Source organism: Micromonas pusilla, assembly GCF_000151265.4.
Source record: "Micromonas pusilla CCMP1545 genomic scaffold MICPUCscaffold_2, whole genome shotgun sequence".
In the NCBI taxonomy this organism is placed as follows: domain Eukaryota; kingdom Viridiplantae; phylum Chlorophyta; class Mamiellophyceae; order Mamiellales; family Mamiellaceae; genus Micromonas; species Micromonas pusilla.
Genome location: NW_003315883.1, coordinates 227,581 through 244,736, shown reverse-complemented (window position 1 = coordinate 244,736; position 17,156 = coordinate 227,581). Strand labels below are relative to the sequence as shown.

Genomic DNA, 17,156 nt, shown 5'->3' with positions numbered 1-17,156 from the left:
GAATAACGACGGGCAAGCCGACCCCGCGAGTACTGCTAACTCCATCGATGTTCCGACGGCTAAAATTATCTTTAATGCACCACAAGTTAGCGTGGGCCGCAGGCTTTCACAGTCGGTAGTCACGTACAAGCCTGTGAGCGTCTCGCTCGGGTGGTCGCACACGTGCGCGATTTTATCACCCTCAGACGACGGGAATCCAGTCGTGAGGTGCTGGGGGAGCAATAATCGTGGGCAACTCGGTCATGGTCATCAATTAGGCCCTCATACTTCCGGGTATGTACTGAGCCGCGATGACGTGAACTTTGGCGGTGGTCGTCACGCGGTTCAAATCGTCGCCGGATACGAATCCAATTGCGCACTTCTCGATAACACCGAGGTGATGTGCTGGGGAAAGGGGCTTCATGGACGACTGGGCAACGGTGCTACGGATGACGTATCTTCACCGGGAGTGTCGGTGGGTTGTACCTCGGGGCAGGTCAATTGCGTGACTTCAAGCTTGAAGGCGAAAAGTTTGTCCTTGGGCACGGCGAGCGCGAGACATTTCTGTGCCATCGAGAAAGAATCGGAGACGGTCAAGTGTTGGGGTGACAACAATGAAGGACAGCTCGGGATCGCCACCACCACAGCGTTTTCATTTTTGCCACAGGAGGTCGACTTGAAATTGTTAAAAAGCACGGACGACGCGACTCTGGCCGCGAGCATTGTCGATTTGACGATCAGCGGCGGACCTTGGGCGTCCGCCGACACGTGGTCGACGGAGGAAGCGGATTTGTACGAGACGGACCAGAAGGTGATGTACCTGGTAAACGGCGAAGTTCACACGTGCGCTATACTCGCAGATTATTACACCATCAGATGCTGGGGCCATAACGATAGGGGGCAACTTGGGGATGGCACGACAGACGACTACAGCACGCTGGCCACGGACGCCACCCAATACACCAAGTACGTGAACCTGGGTTACGAAGCGATAAATCGCCGCACGCCCGGTCGAATACCGAGGTACCACAACAGCTTGTGTACGTGTCGCGTTGCGACGTGCAAGCCCAGTAACTTGCAGCCGGCGACGAAGTGGCACACGTGCGGCGATTACAGCGACACGGACGAGACCATCGATGACAACGTCTACGTCTACGGAGGCACCGTGCAAACACTCGACTTTTCCAGTGTCGTGACCTTTAACGGTCGCGTGGAGTTGCTCGACGCGGACGCGCTCGTGAGCGTGGACTTTTCGAACGTCGTATCGATCCGCGAGTTCTTGCACGTGCGCGAAAACGACGAGTTGACTTCGTTCGCCACGGACAAGTTGATGACCGTTGGGAGCGGCGACTCCGCCGCGCACGGCATCGAAGTGCGTTTCAACGATGTCCTCTCGAAATTCAGCTTCCCCGCGTGGACCAAAGTTAAAGGCGGGGTTATGGTCGTGGGAAACCCGCTGCTCACAGAAATTTACGCACCTCTGCTCGAGCAAGCCAACGGGCACATGATCAGCGGCGGCGAGGATAAAAACTCGGCCGGCGTACTGAAATCCGACCCCTCGACGATATCAATAACCTCGTTGTGCCCGTGCGATATCCCACAATTAGTGGGTTGTGAGAGGGTGTGCGGAACGTACAACGACGACGAGGCCAAGTGCAATGCGTTAAGTGTAAGAAGTCCTAATTTCGATGGACCAAATTGGTGCGTTTGGCGTGAGGGTAAATGTCAGTCCAACGTCGGTATGTCGCCGTGCCCGAGACCGGGTGAATCTGCGCAGGAAAGGAGAACAACTCAGGGTACGTTCGACTATTGTGAGCGTGTCAACCATTTCTACGACGGCGCGAGCGGTGCAGATGTAGGACGTCGGACGATCCCGATAACTTCTTCCGATCTCGATATGACATCAGACATTATCGTAGTGTGTGCCAGGGACGTGATCGATACGGCGACCACCATCCTCGCCGGAGAAGACGTCGCGCCGGAGGACGACGCGTGCAAAGCCAACAACGGCGGCTGTTCCGATATCGTGTCGTGCACGCCCGGCGTCGGCGGTGTCGTCCACTGCGGCGCGTGCCCGCAAGGGTACTCTGGAAACGGCGTCGTCTCCTCGCCGGCGAGCGACACCGGTGCGTGGTTTATCGCGCGAGGACATACACTGGTCCCCATACGACCGCGTCGGCGTGGTGAACGCCGATCCTTAAGGAATTTGCCCTGCGTGTCTCTCCGCTCACGCCTCGCTTTCAATCCCCGACCTCGACGCCTTTCAACTCCAACTGACGCCTTTCAACTCCACCCCGACATTACAGCGCCCGCGAACGGATGCGCGGACGTGAACGAATGCTCGGAGGACAACGGCGGGTGCGGCGACTCCGTCGCGTGCGTGAACACGGAGGGAGGTCGCGTGTGCGGGGCGAGCACCAGCGGGGGCGAATGCTTCGTGAACTACGGAGGGTGCGACCCTCTCACGACGTGCTCGGATCCCGACGACGACGCGACGAACGGTAACGCCCAGTGCGGAGTCTGTCCCAGCGGATATTATTCCCTCGCGAGTGGGAAATGCGCGCGAGACGACGCGTGCGCTTCCTCTCCGTGTTCCGCCGGCACGACGTGCACGCCCGACGCACCTCCTGGCGTCAGCTACACGTGTGTTGATGCGTGCGTTGGCGGCGAGTGCGGGGGGAAGTGCCCGCAAGGCATGAAAGGCGACGGCCAAACGTGCACGGCGCGTTCTATACACTGGTCCCCATACGACCGCGTTCGCGTGGTGAACGCCGATCCTTAAGGAATTTTGCCGTCGTCTCTCTCCGCCCACCCCTCGCTTTCAATCCCCGCCCTCGACGCCTTTCAACTCCATCTGACGCCTTTCAACTCCACCCCGACATTCGCTCGTACAGCTGTGCACGATGTCCGCGAGCATCACGGGCGTCTCTACCGTAGAGAGCGGCACGATCGCGAGAGGGTTGCAGAATAAGATCGTCACGAACATCGTGTACATGGACCCGACGTGCACGAACGACCAAGGGTACGGATTTCTGTGGAGAATCGTCGACACGAGCGACGGAAGTCAAATCGCGCTCGAAGAGTCGACGACGAAATCAAACACGCGGCAGCTCTTTCTGCCGCCGCGAACCTTGCCCGAGGGAAGGACGTACGCGATTCGCTTCGACACGTTCAACAAAGGCAACCCAGCGGTCGCCGCGTCCGTGAACGTGATCTTATTCGTGAAGGCGTCCCCGCTCGAGCCCGTCGTCGAGGGCGGGTCGTTAGGTGCGTTCTATACACTGGTCCCCATACGACCGCGTTCGCGTGGTGAACGCCGATCCTTAAGGACTTTTCCCGGCGTTTCTCTGCGCCTGGGCCCTCGCTTTCAATCCCCGACCGCGACGCCTTTCAACGCCAATTGACGCCTTTCAACTCCACCCCGACGTCGCTTTGTATGGAACGACCCTTAGTCCCCGACGGCGTCGTCTTCGCGCTCGGCGTCGCGTTCACGCTAGACGCGTCGAAATCCATCGACCCCGACGAAGAGAGCAACCCGTGGTCGTACCAGTGGGAGTGTATCAAAACCGACGCATCGGGGAACACGATCGGGGGAACGCCGTGCGGGAGTCACGGCGCCGCGGCGTGGTCGAACTTCGCGCCCCCGGACGAGGGGTACTACGCCTTCCGAGTCACCGTGTCGAAGGGGGTCAGATCCGCGACGGCGACGCGGTACGTCCACGTCGTGAACGGCGCGGCGAACTCGCCGAGCGTCTCGATCGCGCCGATACCGGGCGGAGTCGTGAACGCGGGATCGCGCGCGCGTCTGTCCGCGACGGTGACGTCCTCCGCTTCGAGCGAGACGAGGACGATGGCGTGGACGGCGAAAAGGTACGTTCTCGTTTCACACTGGTCCCCATGCGACCGCGTCGGCGTGGTGAACGCCGATCCTTGAGGACTTTTCTTCCCGGCGTGTCTCTCCGCCCATCCCTCGCTTTCGATCCCCGCCATCGACGCCTTTCAACTCCGCTTCTGACGCCTTTCAACTCCAACGCGAAAAGGTACGAGTTGACGGCCGCCGGCGCGATCGACATCGCGTCGGCCGTGACCGTCGACCTCGACGCCGCGGGCTTCCTCGCGATCGATAGCACGACGACGTCCAAGCTCGTGTTAGCCCCCCACGCTCTCGGTAGAGACGGCGACACGCTGTATTCGTACGCGTTCGCTATCGACGTGTCGGACGCGAACGGCGCAGCGAAGGCGTCGATCGATTTGCGACGGAACGTTTCGCCAGTCGCGGGCATGGTCGCCGCGCTTCCCGTGAAGGGCGTCGCCGCGCAGACGACGTTCGCGATCGCCGTCGGCGATGGATCGCTCGACCCGGACGGGCATTTGCCACTGATGATACGCTTCACCGCGCTCGTCAAGGGCGCGCCCGCGTATCAATCGCGCTTGCTTCAAGACTACAGGCGCGTCCCATCTGCGCATTTGCGCGTGCAAATGTTTTTCACCCGTCCATCGCATTCCTTATTTATTAAGGTCCCAGTAGCCCTACACGTACAGTACGAGCGGTTTCAACATTTGATCGAGACGCCTTCCGACTGACTGACCGATGAACATGAATCCCAACCCGGAATCGCCCGTATCCGCAGCCCGCGGAAGACGTGGAAAGGCACGCTGCCGGGGGGATCTAGAGACCACGGATACGTCGTGACCGTTTCCGCGCAGGCGATGGATAAACTCGGCGCGGTCTCACCCGCGAAATCCGTCGACGTCGTCGTGGAATGGCCGACGCTGCCGTCGGAGCGCGCGGTGACCGATGCGAGCGCGGAGAAGCTCGCGGCGGCGGAGTCAGGTGCGTTCTATACACACGTTTTTCACCCACCTATCGGTTTCAACATTCATTTGATTGCGTCCCTTTTCAAAACGCTGACCGATGAACATTCATTTTTTGTATGGAACGGCCCTCAGCGTTTTTGAACGGCGAGTCCGAGACCGCGCTGTCGCACATCGCGAACGCGTGCGATCAGATGCTCGACTTCAAAGAAACGCAGAGACGCCGGCGTCGACGCGGCCGCGCGCTTCTCGAGTCGTCGTCCGTCTCCGCGTCGTCGCCGTTTAACGACCCGTGCGCGCCGCAGTCGGACATGCGGGACCGAGCCACACAAAGAAGTCGGATGATGATTCTCACGGAGTCCGCGAAGAAGACGATGCCGTCGTCCGACTCGTTCGCGACCGGCATCGCGGACGTGGCCCGTCGAATCCTCTCGGACCCGTGCGAATCCACGCCGGAGACGCGCGGTAAGGGCGTCGACCTCGTGGACACGTTGCTCGCGGACGCGGAGGCGAATAAGGCGCGTTCTGTCTCACACTGGTTCCCATACGACCGCGTTCGCGTGGTGAACGCCGATCCTTAAGGACTTTATCTCCCGGCGTTCGTCTCTCTCCGCCCACGCCTCGCTTTCAATCCCGACGCACACACCTCGACGCCTTTCAACTCCGCTTCTGACGCCTTTCAACTCCACCCCGACGTTACAGGATTTGTCCATGAGCGAGGAGGTGAGCGTCAACGCGTTGGGCGCGCTGTCTTCCGCGGTCGCGCCCGCGGTGCCGGGGTACGGGGATAAAAACGCCGCGCTGACGTACGCGAAGGCGACGGACGCGGCGAAGACGATGATGGCGCGATGTCTCGATCGCACGGTGGAGGGCGAGCCGACGATCAGCGTCGTGTCGCCGGAGATGGAAATCAACGCGCGGCGCGCAGCGACGGCGGCTACCGGGACGGATAGCGCCGTCGCCTCCGTCTCCGGCGCGTCCACGGTCAACGTGTCGAACGACGTGCTGCGCGCTCAGGGCGGGGGCGGGGATACGATGGACATGAAACTGCTGTCGATGAACTTCGACCCGCACGCGTTGAATCAGCAGAGCTCGTCCTACGGCTTGAACGGCGCGACCGAGACGTTGTACGTCGCGAGCGTCGGCGGCGACATCGAAATCATCTTGCGACACGCGCGCGTCGCCGCGACGGAGTCGCTCGTCGTGTCGTCCGTCGGCGCGGGCGCGGCGGACGTGGAGATACGCGATCCCGCGAAGCCGGTGGAGTGGAAGCTCGCGGTTCGCCGCGGGCGACCCGGGGCGGACACGTGCGCGGCTGGAGGTGAGACTAGACTGCTTCCCATACGACCCCGTTCGCGATGTGAACGCCGTTCCTTAAGGACTTTTCCCGTCGTCACTCTTCACCCGCGCTTCCCTTTCAACGTTTGACCGGTGAGACGTTCGACTGACCGATCGCTTCACCCACGCAGGAGGAGGAGGACGCGGACCGACGAGAGGCGGCGGGGACAAGTACGCGTGCAGATTTTTCGACGCCGCGAAGGGCAGGCGCGTTCCATCTCACACTGGTCCCCATACGACCGCGTTCGCGTGGTGAACGCCGATCCTTAAGGACTTTACTTCCCGGCGTTCGTTTCTCTCCGCCCATCACACCTCGCTGGTTTCAATCCCGACACACCTCCCTCGACGCCTTTCAACTCCGCTTCTGACGCCTTTGAACTCCACCCCGATATCATCGCTCGTATGGAACGCCGCGCAAGGTACGAGACCGACGGCTGCGCGACGCTACCGAACCCGCTCCCTCGCGGCGCGCGCGCGGCGTGGATCGAAGGCGCGGCGGAGAACACCGCGGCGTTTCAGAGCGCGGGGTACGACTACTCGCGAACGCACGCGTCGTTTCTGTGGAAACTTGACGGCGCCGAGACGTTTTTGAACGGGTGCGAGGAGCGCGAGGTTCGAGGCGGCGCGATGCGCATGCGGTCGTGGACGGGCAAGAACTGCGTCGCGGAAGATCCAAACAACGCGTTCGGTTGTTATTGGCGGTACGACGCGCAAGCGTTTGAAGGATGCGGTTGCGTCGTCGCGGCGGCGGCGACGTGCCTGTGCGATCGTGTCGCCGACGTGACCGTATCCGAGTACAAGATCGACACCGTTTCCCTCGACGAGCTCACGTCTCTTTCCACCGGGGACGTTCTGAACACGTGGCGCGTTCTCGCCGTCGTCGGCGGGATGTTCTTCGGGTCCTTGCTCTTGGCGTCCGCGCTTCACTTGAGAGCGACGCTCGGCAAGCGAAGGCTGCTCAGGTGCGTTCTGCTATACAAAAATATACTTTTCACCCATCGCTCGGTTTCAACCTTTGATCGCGTGGGCCCCTTTCAACTGACCGATGAACTGTTTTGGAATGGCCCTCATCAGACGTCTCGTCGACCCCGCGAAAAATCGCGACTTGGGTTTCGCCGTCGTCCAACGCGTTTGGACGTGGCACATCGACGTCCAAGAGATGCAGTTCATGTTCAACGCCACGCACCGCGCGAACGACGAAGACGCCGTCGCCGCCGCGCTTCTCGCTTCTCACGACGCCAAAGGCGACTACGACGCGGCGGCGGCGTCAAAGTTGGAGACGCGGAGGCGGATGCTCGAACTCGAACGCGAGGGCGTCGAAGGCGACGCCGCGGCGGCGGACGTCGCGCGCGCGGTCGAACGCCGCGTGGAGGAGTATAAACGCGGCGCTCGAACGATCGCGGGGTTGCCCTCGTGCGATAAGGCGCGTCTCACCATACGCGGGTGCCCATACGACCGCGTCGGCGCCGATACCATCGCCGTTCCTCGAGGACTTTTCCCGCGCGCGCGCGTTTTTTTTTCTCTTAGCCCAGGATGCCCCGGTGGGTTTCAATCCCGACGCACGCACCTCGACGCCTTTCAACTCCGCTTCTGACGCCTTTGAACTCCACCCTGATCCTGATGACGTCGTCGCTTCGTATGGAACGACCTTAAGATGCCCACGGACCGACTCGTCGCCGCGGGGGTGGACCCAGAGGCTGTGGACCGCGCGACGACGGAGTTGGACGCGGAGATCGACGACGCCGTCGGCGCCGACGTCGTGACGCGCGGCGGTCGCGTCGGCGTCGAAGTGTACGCGCGCGGAGGGCGAACGTTTTACGAGCTGTCGACGGCCGAATCGTTCGAGTCGTCGGAGGCGAGAGGAACGCGCGTTCACCAAACGGCGGGGGCGGCGACCCGCGACGCGAGAGAAGAAGATGGCACAGAAATAGAAGGGCCCGGGGACGAACGAGAAGCGCGTATGAGCAAACAGTCCGCCGCCGCCCGAGCCGTCGTCGAGGCTGTCGAGATCTCGGAGGAGGCTCCGAGTCGCTCCTCGAGGGGGGACGCGGGACTCGTTCCCGTGAAGCAAAGACGCGGCTGGGCGCCGCGTGTGTTCGCGGCTTCGGAGGAGGAGGCGACGACGACGACGAGACAGCTTCTCGCACGATCCCGTTCGCGCGGCGCGCGCCGTTCCTTGAGGACTTTTACCAGCCGTAAAGGAGACGGCGACGACGAGGGAGTGACCGCGATGAACGAGAAGCGAGCGGGTCGCTCGAACGCGCCTCCGGATTCGGCTCCGATGACGTTCGCGAAGATCCGGAAGATCTCTCGACGCGAAGGCGAAGGCGGCGGGATGACGTGGCGTCGGTTTTCGAGTCGTCGTCCGCCGCCGCCGCCGGAGAAAATAACCGCCGCGGCGCTTCCGGTCGCGACGCGAAACGGCGAGACGTTTTGCAAAGCATGCGGTCTCCCGTACGTCCGATTCCTCATCGCGTTCCCGATGGAGCAATGCCGAAAGAAACTCAAGGAATGGCGCGACGACCGGAACATACATAACACCGAAATCACCGCGGTCCTGCCCTTCGGTAGAGCCGTCGGCACCGCGATGGCGTACGCCTACCTGGACGTGAACAACGTCGTCTCGCACGACGAAATCGGTCGACGGAAGTACGACGCCGCGCAGCTCCCGTGGTACCTCCCCGACGGCCTCACGTTCCCGACCCTCGTGGAGGAGTTCAAACTGATGATGACGAACAACCTGAAGAAGGTCGGGTGGACGCGACGCGCGATGCTGTGGAACATCGTGTCGTTACGAGGCAAAGACGGCGGGTGGTCCCCCACCGACGCGCTCGCGGTGAGACTGCTTCCCATACGACCCCGTTCGCGTGGTGCACGCCGTTCCTTAAGGACTTTTCCCGTCGTCTCTCTTCACCCGCGCTTTCCTTTCAACGTTTGACCGGTAAGACGTTCGACTGACCGATCGCTTCACCCACGCAGGCGGCGTTGAAAGCCGCGGGCCCGCCCACCGCGTGCGCGTCCATGCCCGCGACGGGTAGCGACGCGCCGACGCTGAAGAGCCATCACGACGCCGCGGTGTTAACGCGCGCTGTCCCACTCGAGCTCGCGAAAGCCGCGCGCGATGTCGGTTGGAGGAGGGTGGAGAGGACGTGGTGCACGCTGCTCGCGTTGGCGGCGTGCGAAATATACGAGTTGGGATGGGTCGTAAACCCGTGGGACGAATCGTTCGAGCCGTACGACATCGCGCAGCACGGGTGGACGTTCGTTCAGAAGAACCTCGCGGGAACGTCCCCGGAGATGGCGGACGCGGTGTTGCGCGGGAGAAACGCGGCGAAAATTGCGGTCACGGCGTGGTGCGAGTCGCATTCGGACGCGATCGAAGGGTTACGCGAGCAGCGGATCGCGGAGGCGGCGGAGAAGAAAAAAGACGAAAAAAAAACGCGTCCGATCGTCGTCGTCGCCCTCGCGGCGATTTGGTTCTGGCTCACGCGTCCGATGCTCTTCGCGCGCGCGGCGTGGGCGTTCTTGAAGTTCATCGTACACGCGTACTGCGAAGCGCACATGTTCTTCAGGGCGTTTCTCGCGCCGGCGACGGCGCAATTTACGGGCGCGCAGCGCCTCTTCGTGCAGTCGTCCATCTACCTCATGGGACTGCTCATCTGCGTGTGGATGTATTCGAGCCGCGCGACGCAGTGTTGCGTCGCCGTGCGCGAAGCGCTCGGGTGCACGCCGAACATCATGGACGCGTGCATAAACGTCGATCCCGGGGAAGGGTGCGTCGTGTTGATGCGCGCGACGAGACGGTTGCTCCCCCCGAAGTGGAAGTGCGACGCGTTCCCAGCGAGAGGCAACCTCCGGCACACGTTCGCGGTGATCGGGATTCAGGTGCGTTTGTTGCGAAAGTTTGTTTTTCACCCATCGCCCGGTTTCAACATTTGATCGATCGCGTGGGTCCCTTTCAACTGATGACCGATGAACTGTATTGTATGGAACGGCATATAACAGGTGATCATGTCGCTCCCGACGCGTTTCGTCCTGAGCTCGCTGTTCGCGTTGGGCGGCGCCAGCGTCTCCGCGCCGCACTACAAGGAATCCGTGATGAAGGCGGGGATGAACACCGCGGAGGTTTTAGCCTCGTGGTGTGAATCCTTATACGAGTTCGTCACAAACGCGGGATCGGGCGCGCCCGCGGCGAGCGAACGCGGGGGTGAGACTGCCTCCCATACGACCCCGTTCGCGTGGTGAACGCCGATCCTTAAGGACTTTTGCCGTCGTCACTCTTCGCCCGCGCTTCCCTTTCAACGTTTGACCGGTAAGACGTTCGACTGACCGATCGCTTCACCCACGCAGGGACGTTCGGGGCCGCGGTGAAGCGTACGCTCGAGATGTGCGGGTTGTACCAGAGCGCTCTCGCGACGTCGAAGGCGGTGTCCTCCACGTGCAGAGGTGCGCCACGAAGGAAGTACCGTACCGTCGAGGAGATAATTGGCGAGATCGAGGCGCTCGCGCGAAGCGCCGACGTCGCGACGACGGACCGGGACGCGCCTCCATTTGTGCGGCGGAGCAGAGCTGTTGATTTCCATTTTTTCGACGGCTCAGGTGCGTTCTATACAAACGTATTTCACCCATCGCCCGGTTTCAACATTTGATCGCGTCCCCTTTCAACTGACCGATGAACATTTTTTGTATGGAATGGCCCTCAGAATCTTTCGTGAAACCGTGGGATCATATGAAGATCGGCGAAGACAAGGAGGTCGCGTTCGGCGGCCATCACGTGACGAAGCCGTTTAAAGATGACACTTCGCGGTTGGAGGGAGGTGTAGATCGCGAACACGTGGACGACGACGCCGGTGGTAAAAGCCGGCAAAAGGAGGTCGTCCTTCGCTGGATCGCATCCCAAGAGAAAGACGCGGTGCGTCGCGCGACGCGTACGTTCTCGCAAGATGATATGAGATCGGAGCGCAGGAAATACCTTCGAAGAGTTAAAACGAGCTCCTCGCGCGTGTTGAAGCTCGCGTGGTGCCTCTTCGCGCTGTACTGGCTCGTGTGCTGCTACCTCATCATCGTCTACGGCGTTTTGATATATCGATACATGGGCGCCGGGGAGGAGGGTGCGTACATCACGACGTGGGGGATGACGTTTTTGCTCGTCAACTTTGGTCTCTTATCGTTGGTGATCGTCGGAAGGAAAGCGTTCTACAAGACGTTCTACAACACCTGGCGAAAAATGTTCACGCCGCATTTCGAGCTGAACGCGTGGTACGAAGCGTACCTCGAACGCGTCGGCGGCGTTTTACTCGAGCGCAACGCGGACGGCTTGAAGGCTGCCGCCGCCATCGCGCCGAGAGGCGCCAGCGCGAAAGTCGCGCCGGCACCGCCGCCGCATCTCCTGCCGCCACATACCGATTCAGGGAACGACGACGATTCGTTCGTGCCGATCGATCCCACGATGAAGACGCGCTGGAAAGCAGCGATGACCTCCGCGAGGGCGCACGCGAACCTCAACGTCGCGATGGACTTTGCATCTTTGTCGCGCGAGCGCATGCGTAGAACTATCGAGGCCGCGGAGGTGCAGCACGCGACGACCCTTCGGTTGCTTCACGGAGTCGAGGTGAACGACGCCGACGTCGACACCGCTACCATCGTGCACGACGATTTGCTCGAGATGGTCGCGGAGTCACATAGGGCGCTCGAGAGGATGAAAGTTATCGAGGGCAACATCGAGGGCGAACGCGAAGAGGCGCGGAAAAAGCTGTTGAAGCGATTGGGGTCGAAACAGGCTGATGAAAACGGAGACGGCGACGACGGCGACGACGGCGACGACGGCGACGACGGCTACGACGGCGACGACGGCGACGACGGCGACGACGGCGACGACGGCGAAGAAAGACGCGCTCCAGTCGCGGATGACTGAGCTGCGGGCGAACTTGAAGGCGAAGAAGAATTAGTTGACTTTAATGACTACCTTAACGTTGTAGCTAGCTGGGGACGCGCTGCTGTGCGTCGCGTCTCCGAGTCCTTAAGAAACGGCGTTCACATCGCGAACGCGGTCGTATGGGAACCAGTCTCACGGCGTCAACGCTTCCCGCCGCCGCCGCCGTCGAGCAGCCGCAGCCGCGATCGAATCGCGCCGCGCGACCGCCCGTGTTCGCACGCCATCCGCGCGATATCCCACCCCGCGTTCCTCTCGCGCCGCAGCCGCGCGTCCTCGCGCGCGTCCCAGCTCGAGCCCGCGCGAAGAACCCTCGCGTCCTCGCGCGCGCACCGGTCGCCGCCGCGCGGGGGCGGGCGCGGGGGCGTGCCAACTTTCGTCGGCAGCGTGCCAACTTTCGTCGGCGGCGTGCCAACTTTCGTCCGCCTCCTCGCGAAGATCGTCGACTCCGGGCCGTTCTATACGAGCGAACGTCGGGGTGGAGTTCAAAGGCGTCGGTTGAAGTTGAAAGGCGCCGAGGGTGGGTATTGAAAGCGAGGGGTGGACGGAGAGACACGACGGGCAAAGTCCTTAAGGATCGGCGTTCACCACGCCGACGCGGTCGTATGGGGACCAGTTTGAGATAGAACGCACCTCCATCGCGCGCGCGCTCGGAGACGCGACGCACAGCAGCGCGACGACGACGAGGACGACGATGAAGAGGACGAGCGCGCCGAGGACGGGCGGCGTCCCGATGATCCGCGCGTCTCGTTCGCGCGCGACGCGCGGGCCCCCCGCGACGATCCCGCCGCGATCGTCGGCGCCGTCCGTCGTCGTCGTCGTCGTCGTCGCGCTGCTACGATCCCGCCGCGACCGCGTCGAGGCGGACGCGGCGGTGACGCGCGCGGAGGACTGATCGCTCGCCTCGCGCGCGGCCGCGGGGCGGTACGTCATCGTGACCTCGCTCGCCGACGCGCTCGAGGCGCTTCGCGTGCGCGCCATCGTCAGGTCGGCAGCGCGTCGTCGTCGTCGAACGACGCGCCCGCTGCTCTGTTTTTTGGTTCTCGACCAGACTCTTTCGGTTTCAGTTCGTTCTGTTCTGTTCTGTTTTCCTCGGACGACAGGACGCGCGCGCTCGTTTTTTCGTCCCCGCGCGACCTGCGACGATTCCTCGGACGCGCCGCCGCCGCCGCCCGAGAGGGTGTCGAGGCGTGTGCCCTGTTTTCCGCGCTCGTGCCCAATGACCGTTGCGTATCGCGCGCCGCGCCGCGCCTGCGAAAAAGCCGCCGAAAATCCAAGAATAACCACGACAGTACTGTATCGGAGAGAGTCAGCCGCCTCCGCCGCCGCCACTTCCGCGCGCACGCCGACGTCACCCGACGTCGACGCACCCGCGGTTCTCCGCGTATCGCCCCGCGCGCCTCCGCGTTCGCCGCGTCCCGCGCGAACACCCCCGCGACCGCCGCGCCGTCCCCGCGCGCGCCCCCGCACTCCGAACAGGCGCGCAGGTCTCCGAACAGAACAGAAACCCCGCGCTCGCTCTCGCGCGGAGCGCGCGCTCGCCCGCCGCTGACGCCCTCGCGACCGTTCCCGTCCGCAGCCCGCGCGAGAATGATCCGCGCCGTCCTCGTCGCGACCGTCGCGCGCGTCGCCGCCCTCGGCGGCGCGCGCGACGCCGCCCCGTGCGCCGCCTCAGGACGAACGACGACGATAACGCCAACGGCGACCGCCCGCGCGTCGCGCTCGCGCTCGCGCTCGCGCTCGTCCTCGCGCTGTCCGCGTGCGCGGGACTCGCGGACGCGCAGGGGACGCCGCGCGCGACGACGCCGACCGTGACGCCGCGCGGGGGCGCCCTCCTCAACGCGAAGCGCCCGGCCGCCGACGCACGTGCGTCCGCGATACGGACGCGTATCGCGCGCGCGCTTTTTCGCGCTGCGCTTTCTTTTTTTCCCCGCGTCGCGTCGTCGCGCGTCGCTCGCTTTCTTTCAGCCGCCGCCGCGGCGGCGGCGGCGGCGCGGCGGACGAACGCGCCCGCGCGCGACCCGACTGATCCCCGCCCGGCCGCGTCCGCGATCGCAGGCAACGCGGGGAATGCCGTGTCGCGCCCGCCCAACTCCGCCGCGCGCCCGAACGGCGGCGCGGGGGGACGCGCGTCGGACGGCGACGCCGCGTCGCGCGCCGCCATCACCGGCGGCGGCTCGACCGGCGGCCGCTCGACCGCCTCCGGCAAGGTGACCGACGGCACCGTCTGCACCGAGCACGAGTGCTGCGTGCAGACCTGCAAGGATGACCTCGCGACGTGCAACGACGATTTGTTGACGGTCGAGTGCCCCGCGACGCCCCGGACCCAGCTCGAGTGCCTGCTCGAGTTCAAGTGCTGCATCTACAACACGTAAGGCGCCCGCGACGCGTCGTTTTGTTTCGTTTTCGTTTTCTTTCTCCGCCGCGCCGCGCCGCGCCGCCGTGATTATTATATTTTCTTCGCCGCGCGACCCTCGACGCAGCTGCGGCGATCCCGAGTGCGTCGACGACGATTGCAACGGCAACGGTGGTCAGTGCAAAGATGAGACTGCCGTATGTGACCCTGGTGTGGACTGCACCATCAACCCGGAAAACAATCCGGATTGCTGCTGCGCGCCCAACGTGTGCGTGCCCGGTTTGGAACCGAGTGCGGGTACGTGCGAGCCCGACGGCGTCAGCTGCGGAGACCCCGACACCGCGTTCGCCTACCTGCCAGAGACTGGCGCCTGTCCCGATAACACCGCAGATCTCGATAAAACGACTCTTCAGACGTTCGCGTACAAAAACCTCAACGGACCTCCCGCCAAGGATACCAAACCAAACTGCGATTTGACGTCCGCGGCGGTCCCGGGTCACAATGCTGATTGCGGCGGCGGGGGCGGCGCTTGGGGCTGGGAGAACCTCGTTCCTCTCGAAGGGGGTACCACACTCACGCTTCGCTCCGGCGCGGCGCAGAACAACATCGAAACCAAAGGCTTCGAGGTCGGAACGGTCACTGTCCAAGCCGATGCAGATGGATCGGTCGTCATCGGGCCCCTCGTACTGGTGCGTTTCTCCGCGCCGCCGCGCTCGTTCGCGCGCGATGCGACGCCTCCCTCCGCGAATCTTTCGAACCGATCTAACCCGACATTGTCGTCTCGCAGGTTTCTCAACCTACTGGTTGCAGGATCGTGGAAAGTGAAGCGCTCAAGGCTGGAGGTGAGCGACTGCGTTTTTTTTCGTTTTGAAACCCGCGACGCGACGCGATTTCCCCCCGCGCGACGATTCACTGACCGCGCGTCCCCGTCGTCGCAGTCTCGTGCACGTCATGTTGCGACACTGTTGATTCACCTGGGTGGGCTTGCGGAAACACCGGGGTCGGAAACGGCTGGGTTGAATACACGCCAAACGGAGCGGTCACACCATTTCAGGGGGCCGGCAGTTGCACTGGTGCCGTCTGGGTCAGCATCCACGGCAGTTACGAACTCTTCTGCGAAGATCTTGCTTCGTGCCCATAGGCGACTAAGCCGCGACTGCCCGTTCGCGGTCACCGCGCCCGCGCACGGACCTGAAGCACCGCGACCCACGAACCGCGATCCAAGATCCACGAACCACGAACGAAGAACGAAGAACGGCGCCACCGCGCCCGCGCGACCACCCGCTCGCGCCGCGACGATCGAACCGATGCGCTCGACGCCGTCTGAGACGCGCGACACGAGCAGACGACACGACACGACATGATACGATACGATACGATACGATACGATACGACGCGCACGAAAAAACTCGACGCCGGAGAGACGGCGCGCGGGCGAGCCTCCCACGCCGCCGTCGTCCAGAACCACCGGACGCGGCGACACAACGCTACCGCAGCGCCGTTGTAATACACGCTGAGCTCTACGTCGAGACCAAAAAAAAAAAACCAACGTCATCACGCGCGCGCCACAGTACGAATACCCCCCGTTCCGCTTCACTTCGCTTTCGCGTCGCCGTCGCCGTCGCCGTCGCCGCCGCCGCCGCCGCCGCCGCCGCCGCTCGCCGCGCCCTCCCGCAGCGCGTCCCAAATCGCGCGCGCGTCGCACCCGCGCCGACGGAACGGCACCAACGCCCCCGGGACGTCCCCGGCGTCGTTCTCTGCCGTCGCCGCGGCGCGCGCGTTTCGATTTCGGCCATCTCCGCGTTCGCCTCCTCCTCCCCTCTTCGCGACGACCGACATCATCGCCCTCACCGCGCGCACGTCGCACGCCGCGCACGCGTCGTGCACCGGCGTGTTCCCCGCGTCGTCCCTCGCGGCGACGTCGGCGCCGTACTTGAGAAGCGCGCCGACGATCCGCGGGTCCGACACTTTGTCCGACACTTTGTCTGATGACACTTTGTCCGACGTTTTGTCCGACGTTTCGTCCGCCGCCGCCGCCTTGGCGCACGCCACGTGCAGCGCCGTCTGTCCCCTCGACCGCGCGCCGTACGCGGCCGGTATCGCGTCGCTGATCTCCCCGACTTTCAGATCGACATCCGCGGCGCCGTCGCCGAGCAGTCGAACGAGCGCGGCGACGCGCCCGTGGCCCGCCGCCTTGTGTATCGCGGCGACGCCGAAGTCGTCTCTCGCGTTGACGTCCGCGCCGAGCGTCAGCAGGAGGTCCTGAGGGTACGAAGCGACGTGACGTACGTCGGGGTGGAGTTGAAAGGCGTCTTCAGTCGGAGTTGACTTTTTGCGACGTCGCGGCGGCGAGGGGTAGCGGGCGGAGAGAGACGAACGCCGGGGGATAAAAAAAGTCCTTAAGGAATCGCGTTCACAACGCCGACGCGGTCGTATGGGGACAGGTGTGATGAATATGAATACGCACCACGACCTTCTCGTGCCCTCGCCACGCGGCGATCGCGAGCGGCGCGACGCCGTGCGCGTCCCGGTCGCGCGTCGCGAACGCGGCGCCGGCGACGCGACGCAGCGCGTCGACGCCGTCGACGTCGCCGCGCCACGCGCACGCGTGCGCGAGACTTCGTCCGGCGCGGTCCCGGCAGCTCGTCGCGACGGCGGCGGCGGCGGCGGCGGCGGGGATCGAACCGCCGGCGGCGCGGCGCTCGCGCTCGAGCGACGCGAGCGCGCGAGAGACGC

General features: G+C 63.6%; 7 protein-coding genes across 7 annotated transcripts in view; 5 read left to right on the top strand and 2 right to left on the bottom strand.

Moving 5' to 3' along the window:
* Positions 1–2,882: 2,882 nt before the first annotated feature.
* MICPUCDRAFT_55081 (uncharacterized protein) lies at positions 2,883–3,383 on the top strand (the record flags this gene model as incomplete). The annotated part of the gene is made up of 1 exon (XM_003056220.1): positions 2,883–3,383. One exon carries the CDS (start codon positions 2,883–2,885, stop codon positions 3,381–3,383), a length of 501 nt encoding a protein of 166 aa, XP_003056266.1.
* A 493-nt stretch (positions 3,384–3,876) lies between these two features.
* On the top strand, positions 3,877–4,563 carry MICPUCDRAFT_55080 (uncharacterized protein; the record flags this gene model as incomplete). The annotated part of the gene is made up of 1 exon (XM_003056219.1): positions 3,877–4,563. One exon carries the CDS (start codon positions 3,877–3,879, stop codon positions 4,561–4,563), a length of 687 nt encoding a protein of 228 aa, XP_003056265.1.
* A 350-nt stretch (positions 4,564–4,913) lies between these two features.
* Positions 4,914–6,222, top strand: MICPUCDRAFT_55079 (uncharacterized protein; the record flags this gene model as incomplete). Its single annotated transcript, XM_003056218.1, has 2 exons — positions 4,914–5,348; positions 5,497–6,222. 2 exons carry the CDS (start codon positions 4,914–4,916, stop codon positions 6,220–6,222), a joined length of 1,161 nt encoding a protein of 386 aa, XP_003056264.1.
* A 312-nt stretch (positions 6,223–6,534) lies between these two features.
* Positions 6,535–7,726, top strand: MICPUCDRAFT_55078 (uncharacterized protein; the record flags this gene model as incomplete). The annotated part of the gene is made up of 2 exons (XM_003056217.1): positions 6,535–7,094; positions 7,207–7,726. 2 exons carry the CDS (start codon positions 6,535–6,537, stop codon positions 7,724–7,726), a joined length of 1,080 nt encoding a protein of 359 aa, XP_003056263.1.
* Positions 7,727–8,467: 741 nt separating this feature from the next.
* On the top strand, positions 8,468–12,046 carry MICPUCDRAFT_38361 (uncharacterized protein; the record flags this gene model as incomplete). The annotated part of the gene is made up of 5 exons (XM_003056216.1): positions 8,468–8,968; positions 9,112–10,017; positions 10,138–10,339; positions 10,483–10,578; positions 10,836–12,046. 5 exons carry the CDS (start codon positions 8,468–8,470, stop codon positions 12,044–12,046), a joined length of 2,916 nt encoding a protein of 971 aa, XP_003056262.1.
* Positions 12,047–12,634: 588 nt separating this feature from the next.
* Positions 12,635–13,045, bottom strand: MICPUCDRAFT_55075 (uncharacterized protein; the record flags this gene model as incomplete). The annotated part of the gene is made up of 1 exon (XM_003055825.1): positions 12,635–13,045. The coding sequence occupies one exon, from the start codon at positions 13,043–13,045 to the stop codon at positions 12,635–12,637; it is 411 nt and encodes a 136-aa protein (XP_003055871.1).
* Positions 13,046–15,908: 2,863 nt separating this feature from the next.
* MICPUCDRAFT_46487 (uncharacterized protein) overlaps positions 15,909–17,156 on the bottom strand; it is a gene marked incomplete at its 5' end in the record, with an annotated part of 3,055 nt that continues 1,807 nt past the window's right edge. Inside the window, one exon of the mRNA XM_003055824.1 lies at positions 15,909–16,682. Within this exon, the coding sequence (XP_003055870.1) occupies positions 16,014–16,682 (669 nt within the window). The 3' untranslated portion in view covers positions 15,909–16,013. The remainder of the gene's footprint in view (positions 16,683–17,156) is intronic.